The sequence below is a fragment of the Ursus americanus genome, chromosome 34 (genome assembly GCF_024610735.1).
Source record: "Ursus americanus isolate L20-20 chromosome 34, mUrsAme1.1.p, whole genome shotgun sequence".
Classification (NCBI taxonomy): Eukaryota; Metazoa; Chordata; class Mammalia; order Carnivora; family Ursidae; genus Ursus; species Ursus americanus.
The window spans coordinates 4,316,907-4,337,339 of NC_142160.1; the positions used below are offsets into that span (position 1 = coordinate 4,316,907).

The following is a 20,433-nucleotide window of genomic DNA, read 5'->3' on the forward strand; positions in this document are numbered from 1 at the left end:
GAATCTGATTTCCAAAGTTAAAAATGAAAAGAATTCACCTGGGGTCAGAGGAGTCAACCGAACAATGAATTGGAACTGCTAGAAAGAGAAACATGAGAGATTATGTTTGTCTGTGCAGGCCGGGACTGTCTCTGCGCTGGGCTGTGGCGGCAAGCTGTTCTAGAGGGAAGCCCCGGGATGCTTCGGGCACACAGACGGGATGGTGAGCTGAAAATCACCACGGACCCTGGACCTAGAGCAGAGCAGTGCTGTTTAGATGGGGACCCTCCTGCCCCTCCACGATGTGTGCATCATGTCAGGGAGAGCAGAGGGTGCACAGTGGCTACGTGGACAGGGTCCAGCCCCACATCCCCTCTTCCTGCTGTGTGAACTCGGGCTAGTTGCCAAACCCCAGTGCCTGGTTTCCTCATCTGTCAGGCAGGGATGATGTCAGTGGTCGTCTCCTCGTGTGACCGTGGGGATAACAGAGCTGGCATACGCTAAGTGTTCAGAACTGTGCCCTGCACGAGGCCAACACTCACTGGACATTTTACTGTGCTTGTGTCTGGAAAAAAACCTGGTGTTCTAAAATGAAAAATTTCTACCAAAAACCTTACATTTTTCCTTTTATTTTGCTTCGTGTTCTATGTTATTTTCAAACCTAGTCCCACTAGTCTTCATTTCTGAGCACCCGGCATGTTTTAGATTTGGTTCTGGGAGCTTCCAGGGAGCTTATTCGTGCAGCAACTCAGAACCTCTGGTTCCGTGGAGGGTCCTGCAGGGTTTCAGACGAGGAGAGTAGAATTGTGAGCTTGTGCTGCTCAGAGAGAACCTCCTGGAAGAGAGACGTGAGCTGGGCCACTTATGGAGGTGGCGGAGGAAGCGAGAGAGGCGAGCAGGGGGTCAGGCTCTCAGGAGAGGGAACAGCGTGGGCACGGACAGGACGGCAGGGACGGACAAAGTCCTCCCAGCACACTCGGTCACCTTCCCTGGTGACAGGGAAGAAGAGAAGGCAGAGCTGCTCAGATCCTGCCAGGTGGTCACCAGGTGCCCATGCAGCAGCTAGGCCCACGCTGCCAGCCGAGATGGGTCACTGGCATGTTTCATTCATGAAGCAGCTTTTGAAATTGAGCATTGCCATCTGTCTCAAAATGACTCATGACCCAGGAGTGTGCCTGTCTAGGGCAGCTCGGGGTGTTGTGTGGAAGTGCTGAGTCACTAGACTGTACACCTGAAACTAATATCACTCTGCGTTAGCTAACTGGAATGAGAGCTGGCCCGATCTGTCAGTCCTGGGGGAGGAGCCCGAAGAAGTGGTGGTAAAACCAGGGAAATGCTGCGGGGAGCCCGAGGAGGGGCTCTGAGTTCCTCGGAGTCCCTATCACTACCCCTCCCCACGCCCCGCATTTTCTTGATTTGGAAAGTCAGCTCATTCTCCGTCTTGCACAAAGTGCCTTACAAAGGCAAGGCCCAGCCCCTCCCAGATGGAGCCTTGAAGTCACTCCTTCATCCCAAATCTGGATTGAGTTGGGTTCAATTAGCTTTTTAATGTGAAACTCAGATGTGCTTTTTTTGCAACCTCAAGCTCTCAAACAGAGTCAATTTTTTTAAAATGTCACAGACTGAAGGAAATTAGTAACCACTCTTTTTTCATTCCAAACATGTGTGTGTTCAGGTGTGTGGCAATGCCATCTTGAACCCAGCGTGCATCCTGTTTGGGTGGGAAAGGGTGAAGGAGCCAAGGAAGGTGGGAGTGTCCTGTGTCTTCCTGAATATCTTGATGAGAATTAAGTGCAGGGTTTCTGGAGTCAAACTTTCAGGATCCACAAGGAGCAGGACAAGTTTGACAACATCATGTTCTCCTTTGTTAGATTCCTTTGAGTTGGATTTCTCAATAGCAGGTTTGCACAATAGCATTTAAGACGCCTACAGAGCTACCCGTTTTAACACTGTGTTCCCTGTTTATCCCTCTGATTAAATGTGGATTTAAATCCTGGAACTGCATTCTTAGGGAGGGTAAGAGGTTTTCCCAGTCCAAACTATGGTTGTTGACACATGAGTTCTAACACCTTTTAGAATTCCTGAGGAAACTGGAAGGTGGTTAGGAATTTACTGACTAACCTACCTGAAACACTTCCTCCTCACTCCCTATAGGGAAAATCAAGAATGAAATCACCATAGAACTAATTGCAGAACAATGTTGCTCATGTCTTTGTTACTCGTGGTTATGTTTTCTTTAAATTAGTAAACCTTTTGGGAGCAGTTTTAGGTTCATGGCGAATACTGAGATGAATGTACAGATATTTCCCAGCTAGCCCTGTGTTCCCCCACTATAAACATCCCCACCAGAATGGTATGTTCATCACACTTGGTGAACCCACACTGACACATCATGATCACCCAAAGTCCACAGTTTGCCTATGGGTTTAAATGTACGATGACATGTTTCCACCCCTGTAGTAGTACTATGCACAATAGTTTCACTGCCCTAAAAATTCTCTGGGCTCTGCCTATTCATGCCCCCATCCCCCCAGGAACCACTGTCTCCACAGTGTTGCCTTTTCCAGAATGTCACAGAGTTGGAATCATATAGTATGTCACCTTTTCAGACTGGCTCCCTTCACTTGGTGATACACGTGTAAGTTTCCTACATGTGTTCTCATGGCTTGACAGCTCCATTTCTTTTTAGTGCTGAGTAACATTCCATTGTCTGGATGCAACATAGCTTATCACTATCCATTCACCCAGTTGGTTGATTCCAAGTTTTGGTAATTATTAATAAAGCTGCTATAAACATCCATATGTAGGTTTTGGTGTGGTCATAAATTTTCAAATCATCTGAGTAAATATCAAGAAGCATGATTCTTGGGTTGTATAATAAGAGTACCTCTACTTATGCCCATCCACAAACATCCATAAATACACATATTAAATACATAGTGGCTGTTATTATTTTGAACAAACTGTTATCAGATCAGTTAAGAATAAGAAAAATAAGTTTTTATTTTACCTTCACTTATTCCTTCCTTGATGCTCTTCCTTTCTCTATGTAGATCTGAGTTTCTGATCTATTTCATTTTCCTTCATCCTGAAAAACTTCTTTAAAGGTTTCTTACAAGGCAGGGCTGCTTGCAACAAATTCCAGTTTTTGTTTGTTGGAGAAAGTCTTTATTTCCTCCTCACTTTTATATACGTAAGTGTAGTTTTTTTGGACATTTATCCTACTTGTTGCTTTCTGAGCTTCCCGGACCTGTGGTTTGGAGCTTAATGTTAATTTGGGGAGTATTTCAGTCATGACTGCCTCAAATTTTGCTGCTGTTCCTTTGTCTCCTTCTTCTCTTTTTTTTTTTTTTAAGATTTTTTATTTATTTATTTGACAGAGACAGCCAGAGAGAGAGGGAACACAGCAGGGGGAGTGGGAGAGGAAGAAGCAGGCTCCCAGCAGAGGAGCCGGATGTGGGACTAGATCCCGGAACGCCGGGATCACGCCCTGAGCCGAAGGCAGATGCCCAACAACTGCACTACCCAGGCGCCCCTCCTTCTTCTCTTTCTGATGCTCCTGTTACACGTATGTTACAATTTTGCAGTTGTCCTACAGTCATTGGATATTCTTTCATATTTTTTCCCAGTCTTTTTTATGTTTGATTTTTGGTTTTGGAGTTGCTATGCTCACATCCCCAACTCAGAGAGAGATTCTTTCCTCAGCCATGGCCAGTCTACTAATGAGCCCATCAAAAGCGTGCCTCAGTTGTGTTAAAATGTTTTGGATCTCTGACTTTTCTTTTTTTCTTTTCTTTCCTTCTTTTCTCCTTTCTTTTTCTTTCTTTCTTTCTTTTCTTTTCTTTCTTTCTTTCCTTTCTTTCTACCTTTCTTTCTTTCTTTCTTTCTTTCATTCTTTCATTCTTCCTTCCTTCCTTTCTATTATGATGTCACCATACAGTACATCATTAGTTTTTGATGTAGGGCTCCATGATTCATTGTTTGTGTATAACACCCAGTGTTCCATGCAATACATGCCCTCCTTAATACCCATCACCGGCCTAGCCCATCCCCCCACCCCCTCCCCTCTAAAACCCTCTGTTTGTTTCCCAGAGACCATAGTCTCTAGTGGTTCATTTCTTTTAAACCTTTCTTAGAATTTCCATCTCTGCTTACAATGCCCATATGTTCTTGCATATTGTCTACATTTTTTAATTTAAGTCCTTAGCATTTAATCTGAGTTGTTTTATTTTTTTTTAAAGATTTTATTTATTTATTCGACAGAGATAGAGACAGCCAGCGAGAGAGGGAACACAAGTAGGGGGAGTGGGAGAGGAAGAAGCAGGCTCATAGCAGAAGAGCCTGATGTGGGGCTCGATCCCAGATCGCCGGGATCATGCCCTGAGCCGAAGGCAGACACTTAACCGCTGTGCCACCCAGGTGCCCCATCAGAGTTGTTTTAAATTCCCCAGTCTAATAATTCCAACAGCCCCACCATATCTGAGTCTGGTTCTGATGCCTGCTCTGTCTCTTCAATCTGTGTGTTTTGCCTTTTGGTATGGCTTGTGATTTTTTCTAGATAGCCAAGCATGATGCACTGGACAGAAGGAACTCCCAGAAACACCCTTTAGTAATGTGGTCGTGAGGTGTGGGAGGAGGGGAGGTGTTCTCTAGCCCTGTGATTAGGTCCCAGTCTTTTGGTGAGCCTGTGTCCCTGGACTATGAACTTCACCAGCTTTTAAAATTGTCCATATATTTACCTTTATTGAAATCTTTATTTCTCTATGTACCCTTGAGTTACTCTTTGACCTTTAATTGCACCTTGCAGGACTCCCTTGACCTTTTTTTTTTTTTTTGAAGGGCAGGTCTAATCACAGCTCCCTCAGCTATTGTTTCTTTCATAATGCCTTGATTTCTCCCTCACTTACAAAGAGTGCTTTAACTAGATATGGGATTTCTTGGTGACAGTTTTCCTGTTTGCACTTTGAATATATCAGCCAACTGTCTTCTGGCCTTCTAAGTTTCTGATGAGAAATCTGCTTGCAGCCTTACTGGGGACCCCCTGCCCTGTGTTGACTCACTTTTTGTCTTTAGCTCTTAGAAGTTTGATTATAGTGTGTCTCATTGTAGGTCTCTCTGAGTTCATCCTACTTGGGGTTCACTGAGCTTCTTTGATGTTTATGTTCATGTCTTTCTTCAAATTTAGAATTTTTCAGCCATTATTTCTTCAAGTATTCTCTCTGCCCCTTTCTCTGTCTCTTCTGTTTCTGGGATTCCCATGACATGTGTATTGGTCATTTTGAAGGTACTGAAGTTCTTCTGGGTTCTGCTTGCTTTTCTTCAATCTTTTCTCCTTTGTTTCTCAGCCTTTATAACATCAAGTGTTGTCTTCAATTTCATAGATTCTCTTCCTGCCTGACTAGCACTGCCTTCCAATGCTTTTCCCACGTTTACCATTTCAGTTACTGTACTTTTCAGTTCCACAGTTTCTTTCTGGTTTCTTTGTAAGTTTTCTGTCTCTTTATTGATGTTTCCATTTTGTTCACACATGGTTTCCTTGACTTCCTCCAAGTCTTCTTTTAGTTCTTTAAGCAACCTTAAGGGCGTGATTTTGAAGTCTTTGTTTAATAGATACTCTGTTAAGTCTTTTCAGGGACAGATTCTGTTGAATTAATTTTTCCCTTAGAATGGGCCATACTTTCCTATTTCTTTGTATGCCTGGAATTTTTTTTGTTGAACACTAGACATTTGAATTTAATAATGTGGTAACTCTGGAAATTTGAATTTCCTCTTTCCCCAGGGTTTGCTATCTTTAATTAAAAAAAAATTTTTTTTTTAAATTGTGGCCTCTCTGTACCAAGGATCAGCTTGCAGGATAAACGTAATTTCTTCTTAGGACTTTTCTAAGCCTTTCCTTGGGCATACACAGTCATTTTCTGCTTTTTCCTGTATATGCAGTTGTTTTTGAATGTCCTAGTCTTTAATGTCTGGCTCCTGAAGCAGAAAAGAAAAAAAAAATGGAGGAGTAATAAAATGGAACTGGTCCTTGAAATCTCCTGGATATGTCTTGAGCCAGGGATTCGCAACACTGGGGGAAGAACAACAACAGTTGTTTGTCTGCACCTCTGTGATCAGAAGCAGCAATCAGGGATCATGGCACAGATTCCCAATATTTGGAGGACAGAGTCCTTTTTGCCTGCTCTACGTCCTGCAAACTGTGTGTGAGCTGTTTCAGGAACACACGCACAGCTGCCTGCCACATGGCTGGGGGTAGGGAATGGGTAGCTGCTACTGTGTTAAGAGCCTAAATTGCTCAAAATTGAATGCAATTTACCACCCAAGCCTTCTCCTGGAAGTTGCAAGCCTTCAATAGACACCAGATTTCCCAAAGAGTTACACTGGACAGATTCTGCCAGTGCAACTGTCATCTAGGTGGGGAGGCAAAACTCCTGGTGCCTCCTAACCCACTGTCTTCCCAGAGACTGCTCCTGCCAGGGCTTTTTCTACAGCAATTGCTGCCTGGTGCATTCCCACCAGCAGTGTAGGAGTGTCCCAATTTCTCCACGTCCTTGCCAACACTTGTTATTATCTGTCTCAATAAATGTTCTTTCATCGATGAACAGGTGAGTAGCAGGGACGACCAGAGGAACAGAAAAGAACTGTTCAGAAGAGAAAGGACTAATGGAAAACTCTGTGAAAAGGGAGCAGGGGGCGGGGGGGGGGGGAGGAGTGGCAGGGAGCAGAGGGCCAGGGTATGAAAAGGCTGCAGAACACTAGGGCGTGAACAAGGGCAAACAAATGGAAGGGGACAGACAAAAGCAAATGGGTGGGCTGGGACAAGGCCACAGATGGAGGAGCAACTGGACAGATGTGAGCATCAGGACCTGTGGACTGGAGGCCAGAGGCCGGGGCTGTCGGTGAGTGTGGCTGCAGCTCCACTGACAATGGTTTGGGATTCTGTTAAGAAAACTCAAGCCTGCCTGGTGTGTAGTGGATCCATGGAAAATACTACTTTGCAGGACAGAACTTTTGGCCATTTGTGCTGTAACAATCCTTCCTTCGTCATGAAAAACGTCGATCTGACAAACTGGCACTTGGGGAGCCCACAAGGCTGGACTATTCTCTTCCCAGGAGACAATTTATACGAGTTACAAAGGAGGGAATGGAGGTCTGGTGAAGTCTGCATGTCTGCCTTTTGATGCGAGAACTTTTAGATGCTTCCTATTTGGTGATGTTTCTCTTAGAGGTGGCTCCCCTCTCAGTCCCAAATGAGAAAGAAGGAGTTAGGATCCGATGCCATTACTCTCAGTCATCTCAGACATGAATGAGGGAGGCAGGTGCTTAGCCTCGAGGTGAGGTGTGTGGACACACACTTGCCTCTTTGTCTGCTTTTCTAGGAGGGATGGGTGGTGGCTCTTTCTGTGAAACCACTCAAGGAAAGAAACCTCACTAGCAGAATATCTGACTATTACTTAATGTGTGTGGAAAACTGAACAAGTGTGGCTGAAAAAGTCTTCTGACGGGGCCTGTTCCTTACTGTTCTAGGTTTTTCCATTCCCTGCCTGCCTGGGAGAAACGAGCCTCTCTTAGGTCCAGTGCATTCACCTCAGACCTTCTGGCAGTCAGGCTGTAGCAGAAGGCCCTGAGGAATGGAGCACCTTTGCTGTGGGGCTGGTCCTTCCGTAGATTTGATGATAAAGTTGCTTAAAATACAGTGGGTTAGTGTGTTTCTCCTTTCTCCTTTTCCTTTGTTGTATTTGGTGATCTCTTAGAACAGTCAAAATGGAGGATAGTGGGACAAGGCTAAAGGAAATCCCCAAATAAGAATTTTCTCTCCTCTAGTGGCCAAAAAGGAGATCAGTTCATTGAGCCAGAAATGAGTCAAATAGAAAATGATTCCAAGGTTACCCACAACTGTAGGGAAAAAGAAGTTTTAAGAATTCAGAGAAGCACCACAACAAGATACACATCAAATGAACCATCCTTGAAGATCCCCTGTGTTTCCTGACTGCAACTTAATTTGTATAATTTAAGAATTTTACAGACAAGGGGCACCTGGGTGGCTCTCAGTCGGTTAAGTGTCCAACTCTTGATTTCGGCTTAGCTCATGATCTCAAGTTTGTGAGATCCAGCCCTGTATCGGGCCGTGGGGAGTCTGCTTCTCTCCATCTCCCTCCACCCCTACCCGCTGCTCGTGCTCTCCAAAATAAATATCTTAAAAAAATAAAAATTTTACCAACAGTAAGTCAATATTATTTTGGGTATACAGTTGTGTGAGTCTTAACACATGTACAGATTACTGTATCAATGGAATCATACAGAGGTGCCTGAGTGGCTCAGTTGATTGAGTGTCTCTTGATTTGGCTCAGGTCATGATCTCAGGGCCGTGGATCAAGCTCCAGGTCGGGCTCTGCACTCAGTGTGGAGTTTGCTTAAGATCCTCTCTCTCCCTCCCCCTGTGCCCCCGCCCTCCCCTTTCTCTCTCTAAAATAGTCAGTGTTTACTTAGATTTATCCACATATTGACCTTTCTGCTTTTCTTCTTTCCTGCATTAATTACCATGTTCCCATCTGTAATTCTTTCCCTTAGGATTCAAACTTCCACATTTCTTTCAGTGTGGATCTGTGGAAATACGTTCTTTGATTTGTTTGTTTGTTCATTTGTGTGAAACATTTTAACCGCCTTCAGTCGGTTCCCACTTTTACTGAGCTACAACTGACAGCACTGTCCAAGCCTCAGGTGTACAGCAGGAGGACTTGACTTACATGTAGGGTGAAAGGAGGACCACAGCCAGTCTAGTTAATACCCATCACATTAGATGGACAGAAAAAAAGATGTTTCTTCCTTGTGATGAGAAGTCTTGGGATCTGCTCTCTTCACAACTTTCAAATCACCACCCAGTAGTGTTGACCACAATCACCATGCTCTATCCCCGGCAGAGGCACCTCCATATTGGAAGTCTGTCCCATACGGGCTATAGAATTATCAACTGGCAGTTATTTTTACCAAGCACTTCAAAGATGCTGTTCCATCATTTATTTTCTCAATTTTGTAATTTTTGTAAAAAATCTTACTGTTATTCCTTTGAAAGTAAAATGTCATTTTCCCCCTCTTCGTCAGTAACTTAATCAATGGTGTGTCAATGCTGAATTTCCAGGTTTTTTTTTTTTAAAGATTTTATTTATTTATTTGACAGAGATAGAGACAGCCAGCGAGAGAGGGAACACAAGCAGGGGGAGTGGGAGAGGAAGAAGCAGGCTCATAGCGGAGGAGCCTGATGTGGGGCTCAATCCCATAACGCCGGGGTCACGCCCTGAGCCGAAGGCAGATGCTTAACCGCTGTGCCACCCAGGCGCCCCTGAATTTCCAGGTTTTTATCCTGGTACTGTGGTTATACAGGAGGTGTCCTGACTTTTTTTTAAAGCTTATTAATTTGAGAGAGAGAGAGGGTGCACGTGAGTGAGCAGCAGTGAGGTAGGGACAGAGGGAGAGGGAGAGAATATCCTGAAGCAGACTCCCGACGAACACCAAGCCCAATGTGGGGCTCGATCCCATGACCCTGAGATCATGACCTGAGCGGAAACCAAGAGCTGGCCACTTAACTGACTGAGCCACCCAGGCACCCCAGAGGTGTCCTTATTCTTAAGTATTTAGTGTCTGCACCTTATTTTCAAATGGTTCAGAAACAACATGTACATATTGCATATGTGGAGAGAGAGATAAAGCAAATGGGGCAAAATGTTTAAAATGGTAAATCTGATAAAAGAATTCATAGGAGCTCTTTGTCTATTGTTATACTTTTCTGCAAGTTTGAAACTATGTCAAAATTAAAGGTTACCAAAAGAAAATCTCATGGTTAAGCAAAAAACTTACAAAAAAAAAACCCTTATGATTCCTATTATCCTGTATGTACACACATATTCATGTATATACATCTTCACATATATGGAACTCTATCTGGATATATATCTTCATATACATATGCATCTGAACACTCATAATTCAAAGGCTGTGACAAACAGTCCAGTATCACAATGTCATCTCCCGAGGGCCCTCCCTGATTTCTCCCACCCTACTAGCCAGGGAAGGATGAGCTCCTTCCCCCAGGCTAGACTATTACACATGGGTGCCCGTCCAGCCTGCACAGCCGAGCCACCATGGGTAACTGCCACTTGGGCAGGAGCCGGCCTCGGAACCCCTGGGGAGCAGCAGTTGGGCTGCAGGCAGTGGCTCCTTTGGGCTGTTGAAGGGCTAGGAACTAGGCTTTCAGGACTTCCTGGTCCGGCAAGATCTCCAGGAGGGAAACCCTGGGAGTATTCACATCACTATGAGCAAAGAGAGAACTCCGTCCTTCTGCAGGATGAAAGGTTAGAGGCCCCTGCAGAATGCCTCAGGAAGGTACGTGGGCCCCTGGCTGTAGTTCTTTCCCTGTTAATTCACTAACTATAACCTAAGCACACTTTCTTATATATCTAATAGTGTCTGTACTCAGCTGAGATCAGGGCTTGTGTTTTAAAATGTGTATTTCTAAGATACATTTCTATTTGCTTCTCTTACAAATTGCAACAGAAAATCATGCTCAGAAATGCAGGTAACCTTAGGTTTAAAATACATCATGAAATTAATGAATTCGGAAATTAACTTAATTTATAATTCCTAAACATTCTTCAGTTCACTTTCCTGAGTCATCAAGTCTAAGGTTTTGACTGAAACTTAAAATTAATTACAATTTCTGTAAGCTAACTGTTTTTTGGTCTGTATTTAACAATACACAGTTAAAGCTGTGTGCTCAGAATGTTCAGGCGTCAGAAGATCAAAAGACGTGTGTGTGTGTGTGTGTGTGTGTGTGTTTATATTTTGGATGCTTCTAATAACAATGCCCATCATATGTGCATTAATAACCCATTTCACGCTTTCAGTTCGGAGATGTTTTGTACGTCTGGGCTCTAACTCCTTGGAGCTAGACCCGATGGTGCTCAGGACCACATGGCCTAATGCCTTACGATTTTCACTGTTATGTTTCTTCCCTGCACAGATCTTGGTTTGTGTCTGAATTGTCTAACATCTTTTCATTGTGATTTGTTCATGGGCACTTATTTCCTTTTATTTCCCATAAGAATCTGGTCACGTGTTGTGCCCAGTTAGCTTCTCTGATTAGTAACATACAGGAAAGAAATATTTTTTCTCCTAAAAGCCTCTCCTATCATGCATCCCCTGTAAATATATTTGAGATGCAGCCTTGTTTCAACAAGTTCCAATACAGTTACATGTAATATAAAAGCATCGTAGTTGGCCCCAACAAAGTCTCTGTAGATCAGATTTGAAGAAATAAATTCTCCAAGCACATCAAGCTCAGTGATGAGAATCTGTGACATTTCCTCTTAGGGTAAGGATACAAGATGCTCTTGTTCTCATTAGCAACAAAAATATTCAAAATCACGTAGCTGGTTTCTAAAGGGCATATCTTCAAGGGCCTCGAGGAAGGCGCCTGTTTCCAGGTGGGCGCTGGCTGGGATCCAGAAGCAGTGATCTGTGAGGACTGCCGGCTTCCCGGAAATCACGGAGCAGGCTGCACTCGGCCTGTGTCTGCTCCGCGCCAGTCCCAGCGCTGGAATTCCCCGGGGCGTCAGAGGCAGATCAGCCTTCACTGACAGTATTTTACACTTAACTGTAAGTGACTAGTTAGGCTGTCACTCTTCTTGGGTCCTTTGTCTCCTTCTTTCCTGAAGTCAGATTTTGTTTTGTACCGGCAAGCATCGTGGAGGAATTTCAGAAAAGTCTATGTGTGGTAAACCTTCTCCCTCTCTGCATTGCAAACGTGTCTTTCGTTTCTTTCGCACCCGGAGTGCCATGTGCCAGCCTCAGAACTTGCTGCGGAGTGACAGGCCCGTCCAGTGACGGGACGATCCTTCTGGGAACAGAGGCCTAATGCTGTGACATTACTAGGTGGTGGGCACTGTACAGACTGCTCGGCGGTCGACTGTTCCACCGACGGGTGGACTGTAGAATTTCAATGCCTATGCCAATATTTAAGTTAATCTCTAAGAATAAAATGTTTAGAACAGTGCCCTTTCTTAATCAGGTCTGTAAAACTGTCTTTGCCTTGAAAGAAGGAATGGTTTCTCCAACCAGACACATGATCTGAGTCCAGGAAGTAGGCTGCTCCTGCCCGATGTGTCTCAAGTTGACGCTACCAGTGCACCTCCTAGGAGCTTTGTCAAAACCCAGGGCTCTACGTTTGCACTGGTAGCATCTCGAGGTTCTTACTCTTTTTTGCTGGTAGGAAAAAAAAATTCTTTAGGACTCTTTCGGTAGTCTCATGCTATGATTTACTGTCATGTGTCTTGGCTTCTACCCTTACGCTGATTTTCTTTTTTCCACATTAGCATTTCATATCTTTTACTTTCTACATTCTAGCTTCAGGGATGAAAAGGATACTCAGGGCTTGACCTTAGAAATAACCAAAGAAGTGGAGTCTTTAAGAAATTCCCACTGGGTTTCAGGAGCAAGGGTGGGTGTCACTCACAGGCCAGCACGGCTCACAGGGTGGAAAAGACAGAAGCTGGAAACCACGATGATGAAGTGCTGCACTATGTCAAGATATATGGGTCTCAACCCACAAAAAGCCTTTTCCTAAGACACCTGCCCCGCTCTTTGCTGGCGGGGGACAGCTATCATGGTGATAAGGATAAAAATGAGACTGTTCATATGACTCTTTAATACTATGCCCAAACTTAATAAAAAGTAACGGGTTTTAACAAGCAATTTTCCTGTTTACTATTCAAGAAAAGTAACAGTCCTGAGCACCTCCTCAATCTTTCTGGATGTGATTTAAAACATCATAAATAGAAGACAAATGAAAACCTACTTAACTGATTTTGTAGAAAACACCAGGGCGATGGAGCGATTTGATACACTGGACGTGTCGGCCTTGCTTCAGCTGGAGTCGGCTCCGGGCAGAGCGCGAGCTTCCAGACAGGTGCTCCCAGACGCTGCTCCCTGCACTCCAGACTGGTAAGCCGGCTGCGCCATTCTCAGAACCACGTAAAGTCTGGCTGCAAAGTGCTCATGGCGTGGTGACAGACTCTTCCTATGACATCAAGTTCAGTTTTCAAAAAAAAAAAAAAAAAGATTTCTTCTATGAATGGAAAGTTATGAAAAATTTGAAAGCAATTGGTTACTTTGAGCATACATAATTTCAACAAGCTTTCGTTGATTCCGCATCTATGGAGATAGATGGCGACAGCTTCTCCTCAAACTGCTATCAATGCTTCTGAAAACTGGTACATTTGTGAATGAGGTTCTGTTGTTTCTTCTTCCTATTTGTAAAAGTTACCGATTCCCAAGCACCCAAATCTTCCTGTAAGCAATGCCCTGTATATGCAGAAAAACACCTGTGAATGAAAACAGGATGAGGGAAACTAAAACTTGTTGCCTATTTCCCACAGATCTTTAATTTCTGAAGGGTCTACTGATGTTGGTTTTCACATGTTTTTAATTATAGCTTATAATTTATCTTGTATACTGCAATATGTGTATGTTTTTAAAAGTGCCTCTCCCCATTCTGCTTAGTGGAGAATTTTGTTCCCTTCTTAACACAAACATAGGGCAAATTAAGCCCCAACAAGGTGAATGACAATACAATAATCATACAGATAGACAATAATCGTAGCTAATGATACGTCAGTGTAGGTGAGATGGTGTAATGGTGCAGAATAAAAGGGAAAAAAAATTCAAGCCAGCGTAAAAATATAAATATGACATCGATTTCCTACATGGACGTGCTCTAAAAGAATCACTGAGCTGGAAAGAAACACGTGCCCGTGAGAGCCCCCTTTGTGCCTAAAGCCGGGAGCATCTGACGGTAGTCATCAACGTCTGGATGAACTTCAGTGCAAGAAGGTGAATTACTGAGAGCCAAAAGCTTTGTATGTTACAAATGACTCAGCTATAAGAAGACCAGTATCCTTTATTTAAAGGTGAAAAGGAAAAGACATTTCCCAGTATGAGAATGAGACAGTGTACAAAACTATCAATAACTTCTGTTATTGATAATTATTTCTTCATTTCACAATAAACATGTATTTCAAATTATGCCCCGGGCATCTCAATTCATACCTTCGCTCAAAAGCAGGAATGAGAATCAGATGAAAAACAGTATATATATTCATTTATTTGTTCCATTATGTATATAGTCACTATTCATTTTTTGCTCCATTATTTTGGTTCCCTATTAAACCACCCTGATGCAATTGTCAAATCTCTTTTATTTGGAATGTTTTAAACACAAAGTTGGGCTTGACTGAGGATCCTAACCGAATTAGCCCCACACTCCAGTTATATAGGGTCCAATTACAGGTCAGTCTCCAGCGCTTAGCGCCTAATGACATCTTCCCTTCTTTCTGCCTCTTTTAGTAAAATGAAAGCCAAAGAGAAGTACCAGTCTGACGTGTGGTTAGAATTTGAACACCTGAATAAGGGTGAGGAGCTCAGATCTAAAGGGTATGGGGCTAGCTGTTGCCTAGGTCAGGACCTATTGCCCTCCACTCCCATGGGTCCCCGAGGCCACGTGAGAGCCAGCTTACTGCTCAGGTGGGAGAACAGCAGCCTGAAATCCCAGGTGTGTGTGTGTGTGTGTGTGTGTCTTTACTCTTGATAAAATGTCGAAACAGCCATTTTGTTTGGTCTAATTTAACACAATTTAGAGATTTTTCTATCACGGTAAAAGCTTTAAATGGAACGCCCTCTTCTCAGTGCCGTGAAATAGTTCATAAAAATGTTTTTGTCATCAATACAACCTTTTTTATTTTGCCCAAGTCACTCCCCGGTTTTGGAACGCTGCCATGTGTCGCAGCCTGAGGCGAGGCCGCTCTGGCCGTCTGCAAGTCGGCTGCGGGGGAGGCTGGGTAGGGCTGGGCGACAGGTGTCTGCATGGTCCAAGCTGTGTGAGGTCGTGTGGGGAGACACCAGACTCACTCAGGCTCGCATCGGGGTGTTTGTAATCGTCCTCCACGTTTGATTCCTGGAATATCTGTTTCCAGCCATTTTCAACAATGTATTAACCCCCTTCTTTTTCCCCGTTAAGATTTCCTGGACATTTTCCCATGAATCAGGAAGCTAATATATGAATTCCTTAAATTTTCTTCCACTATGACAGTATTACTGATATGAGAATTTAATAAAAGTAAGCAGTGAATGTTACCTTTAATGAAGAGAGATTCTGTGCTCTTAACGAGGCCATTTCTTATACACATCAGTTAGAGGACATTCTACGTGCCTGAGCTCTCCTTTCTGTTCACCGCACCGTTCTGCGGCTCACGCTGGACTGGATCACAGGGGGCTTGCACCAGCCGACGAATATTCTGGAAGGCAGGGAGCAAGCTACTAAGGAACTCGAGATGGGCACACTCTGGAAAGCAGTGGCTGTTGAAGAAATATTTGTGTATTGGCGTTTTTGTGGACAGTAGATGGAACAGTTAAAGAGAACTCTAGTGCCCTTGTGAAAATGAGAACCAGGACAGGTTCTAATTCGAGAGAGATGTGAAGAGGCACTGAGTGTGGGATAAGACAGCATGCAGGGGGTGGTGGCCCAGGGGCGGCTGCTCCAGCAAAGTCAAGGCCACACTCTTGCCCATTGCAGAACACCCCTGGATGGGGTACGCTGGGTGCCAAAACACTGATTGGTGGGAGTCCTGATGGGCTTGACATTTTTAAGAAGGAACCTAAAAAAGAAAGGCCGCATATTATCATCATGTTTTATGAAGTTAACATTTTCACCTCAAGTTTTATTTTTACCATTATTTTGTCTCTGACTGCCGCAGAGCAATGAAATCTTTGTTCAGTGTTCTGTGACATTTCTGAGCACACCTCCTTATTTGACGATTAAGCAGTCATGTTAAGGATTTATAGCTCAAAAACACACTTCTAGCAATGTCACTTGCTAAAGGTATGCTTGCTAGAGAGTTTCAATCTGTGCTTTTCCATCTCCGATATTTAAATTGAATTATAATCATACTTCAAGACCTCATTTTGAATACAGTGTATTTAAAATTAGTACAATTGGTAGATGATAAAGTATGGAATTTCTTTAAAATTCCTTTGAGGAGGGGTGCCTGGTTGGCTCAGTTGGTAGACCATATGACTCTAGATTTCAGGGTTGTGAGTTCAAGCCCCATGCTGGGTGCGGAGCCCACTTAAAAAAACAACAACGACAACAAAAAAAAACAAAAAACACCTTTGAGGGAAAAATAACCTCATAGTTGGGTACTGTATTCTGTCTAAATAAATAATATCTTGATACTATGATAGGAGTTTTAAGTATCACTAATATTTGTTCTCTACCTGCCTGTGTTCTTACTACAGATAGCTTAGGTTAAAAAGTACACACTAGGTATGTGGAGTGTGTGGAGGGGGTAATGTGAAATTGATTCCTGGATAGAGGACAAGCTGGCCCAGAAAAAGCAGCCATCCTTTGCATGACCATGTTTCTGAAATCCCCTCGGGTCTTCCAAAAATATGTTAAGTTTTGTTTAAATGTAATACTTTTGGGAAAAAGAAAGCAAAGATGTGATATACAGGAATTAAATTTGTGAAAACTTAGATAATTTATTTCTGTACTTTCATCATAATTTTAACATGAATTTGCTAAAAATTGCTACATTTGAGATGCAGAGTTCTAAGATACAGTAAATGTGCTTAATTTATATGAATAAATAGAAACATTTTGATTTAAATATGTATACATAAGAAATCAGATCATATCTGAAAAATACAGGCTGAGAATAATTTTAAATAGATTGAGACCAAAAAAATTGCATGAACATTAGTTTTAGTTTTCTGGCTTAAACCTGTTTGCCATTGTCTTCCAGGGACAGTGCAAGAAGACCCTAGGTCATCCTCTGTGGCACTCCGTGGCACAGCCACTGATGCTGCGCCTCAGCGTGAGGTAAGCGCAAAGCTCCCGAACGATGTTCTGCAGCCTTGTCAGAAGTTACCGATGTTCTCAAAATCACACCTGCCTCTTGCACCAAAACCGCTGTAACATCCTTCCAAGGGAGAGGCCCAAAGGCTTGACGCAAGCACACGGGAAAGACACGGGTGTGGTGGGAAATAAGGCTACAAGTTTATGTAAGATGTAAAGTCATTTTAGTCATTCGATTACAATAACAAACAAAACATTTTACATGGTGAACTATGACCCACGTGCAGAGACGTGCCTCAAACAGCCATGTGACCCGCACTCAGGGGCACACGGAAGCTTGGCTGACGCTCAGGGAGGCCCGCTGCTGGGCCGCAAGCCCTCCCCCTCTGCGGGGGTCTCCCTGCTGCTCAGGGCCGGCCCCCTCACCTCTTGGTATGTGTTCACGCTCCACACAGGACTCTACTTCAGCACGCGTGTAGTGGAGCCACACTGTGTGCCACGGTGCTGTGTTTGTGAGGTCATCCACGTGGTATGTTCCTTCTGTGCGGTGGTCCATGATGTGACTATGGTGGAGTGGGCGTCCCCATTCTACTGCTGAGAAAACTCTGGATGTGTGTCTGGCTCCAGTCAGGAAAACAGGAGCTGTATCAGTTATTTTAAAGATTTCTTTATTTATGACAGACAGAGAGTGTGCACGTGCACAGCAGTGGGGAGAGGCAGAGCGGAGAGAGAATCTCAAGCAGACTCCACGCCCAGTGCGGAGCCCAATGCGGGGCTTGATCTCACGACCCTGAGATCGTGACCTGAGCCAAAACCAACAGTGGGACACTTAACTGACTGAGCCACCTATGTGCCCCATGTATCAGTTATTTTAACAGAGACATTTTATTTTATTAATTTATTTTAAACAGCTTTATTTAGGTGCAATTGATATGCAGTCGACATACATGTTTAATGTATACAATTTGATGCACACAACTGTGAAACCACAGTCAAGGTAACAGATGTACCCATTACCTCCAGAAGCTTCCTTATGCTCTTTCTCGTTGTTGTGGTAGGAAGAGTACACACGAGATAAACCCTCTTCACCATTTTTGGGTGCACAATACAACATCGTTAACTATAGGCACAGTGTTGTGCAACAAATCTCTAGAACTTATTCATCTTGCATAACTGAAACTTCATGCCCGTGGACTGACATCACCCCATTCCCCCTCCCCGCCCAACCCCTGGCAAGCACATTTCACTCTCTGCTTCTGTGAGTGTGACTATTTTAGATTCCTCGTGTAAGTGGAATCACGCCATATTTGTCCTTCTGTGACAGGCTTATTCTATTTCGCATGTCTCTGGGTTCATCCATGTAGTAAAGACATTTTAAAACAGAGAACTGATTAAACAGGCATCAGAGGACTAACAAGGCCAAAAACAAACAGTGAGGGAACACTGAGGCAGCAACTGCAAGGAGTAGCTACCACCTCTGGGGCTTACGAGGCAAATGGACGGGGCTGGGGTTTCAGAACTCGGAAGCCTAGAAGACAGGCTGGTTCACGTTCACAGAGTGCCAAAGGGAGCTGCAGACTGGGCCAATGACCTCTGGGAGGCAGGGCTCTGCAGGCGATTATAGAATCGCTATGCTGTGGACAAGAGGAAATACCCGAGTCAGAGATTGTCAATGCTAATTCCTTGGTCCCCCACCATGGTCCACCAGTCAGCATGGAGCTGTGGCACACAGGGTGGCAAATGACATGACATTTTGGCCGGGGACTGTCTCTCAGTGGAACCAGTGGTCCATGCCTCTAACTCACAGTGAGTTCCATAGTCATTGAACATACGATGGGACTAAACATACTCAAGACCTGATATGACCCATGGCCTGGGGCTGTTCCTTGTAGAACAGTCTTGTAGGCAGGATTCTACGTGATCTCTAAGATCCCTGCCACCTGCTGTACAAATGCTATAAAATTCCCTCCCCTGAGTCCGGGTAGGACGAGTAGAATGAGATAAGACTATCAACTCCCATGGTTGTTACTAATCAGTTGACTTTAAGTGAATTAAAGGGGAGATGACCCTCGGTGGACCTGACCTAATCAAGTGAACAAAGTGAACAAAGGAGTTTGTGTCAGAGAGACATTCTCCCATTGACCTTGAAGAGGCAGCCCCTAGGAGTTTGATAGCCGCAAGGAAAGGAATTCTGCTAACAACCATGAGAACCACTAAAAGGACGCCAAGCCTCAGACAAGACCCCAGCCCTTTCCAACACCTTGATTTCAGCCTTAGAAGACCCTCAGTGGAGGATCCCGCTCTGCCGCGCCCAGACTCCTGACACGCAGAACTGTGAGATAATGGGCGGGTATTGTTCGAGGGTGCCCATTCTGTGCTGATTTGTGGAGTCGGCAAGAGGAAGCTAAGACAAACAGTAAAGCAAGAGCAGTGCCATGTCCAGGGCCAGTTGAAGAGTGCCATGCAAAGACCTGAAAAACGGTGGGCTACTTGTCTTCATCAATCCTCCTCCATCGCCTGTTTCTTCTGTGCAGAAGCACACAGATCTTGGAGAATGAAATCGTTCATCGAAACTTAGTCACACGGTGACTCCAACTGCAACTCCTATTCCGTATCTGGTATCTTTACTGGAGGAAAAGATCTCTCACACCTGTCTTATACTTATCTATCTTACAAATGCTTTTTTGCCTTTTAAACCAATTTCTAACTTTCATTTTGTACACATATTAATGATCTCTATGGTCTTTTGGCGGATAGTAATTATGAAACAACATTAGCTTCCATACATATATCTATTTCAGAGATATTAAAATGTAAAAAAAAAAAAAAAGAGTGCATCTTACAGTTTGTAAAATATGGCCAATGACAAACCTGAAAATAACTGCAGGGAAAAGCAATAAAATGTGGCATGCCGTATTCAGAAAATGATCAAACAGATCTCCTGGAAATGAAACTTAGCTGGCAGGAAAAATGAACAGAAGGGAGAATTAGTGAATTGTAAGACAAATCAGAACAGGATGGAGAGAGAAAATTCTAGAAAATATAGCAGAGAGGATAAACATAGCAGGAGTGAGGTGAGAAGTTCTAACCAGCATTCAGTCCAAGCTCTGAAGGGTGAGTGGAGAGAACACAGCAATATAAAAAGGCCAATATAAAAAAGGTGATAAAAAGGACATCACATAGTTAAAGATAATGTAGTACATAATAACTTTGGACCATTTCAAAATATGAAAAAAATTTCATATCAATATGTAAGAAAAATCTGAACAAATTATTAGAAAATATCACTTATTCAAATCAACTCAAGAAAAAATGTGAAAAGGCTGAATATTCCTATAGTTATTAAAGAAATTGAATCTGTTGTTAAATATCTTCCCACAATAAAACTCTAGGTCCAGATAGCTTCTATCAAACATTCAAGAAGAAATAATTCCAATCTTACTGAAATCTTTCAGAGAACAGAAAAGGAAGAAACACTTCCTGTGATGATTGATTTTGTGTGTCAACTTTACTGGGCTACAGGGTGCCCAGACAGTTAGTTAAAACATTATGTC

The 20,433-nt window shown here is 43.5% G+C and overlaps 1 protein-coding gene across 1 annotated transcript in view; it reads left to right on the forward strand.

The window, feature by feature from the left end:
• The first annotated feature begins 10,343 nt into the window (after positions 1–10,343).
• The window catches only part of LOC123776454 (serine/threonine-protein kinase MRCK alpha-like), a 60,804-nt gene continuing 50,714 nt past the window's right edge, over positions 10,344–20,433 (forward strand). Inside the window, exons 1-4 of the mRNA XM_087858842.1 lie at positions 10,344–10,356; positions 12,843–12,972; positions 14,374–14,438; positions 16,827–16,903. Of these exons, the coding sequence (XP_087714968.1) occupies positions 10,344–10,356; positions 12,843–12,972; positions 14,374–14,438; positions 16,827–16,903 (285 nt within the window). The remainder of the gene's footprint in view (positions 10,357–12,842; positions 12,973–14,373; positions 14,439–16,826; positions 16,904–20,433) is intronic.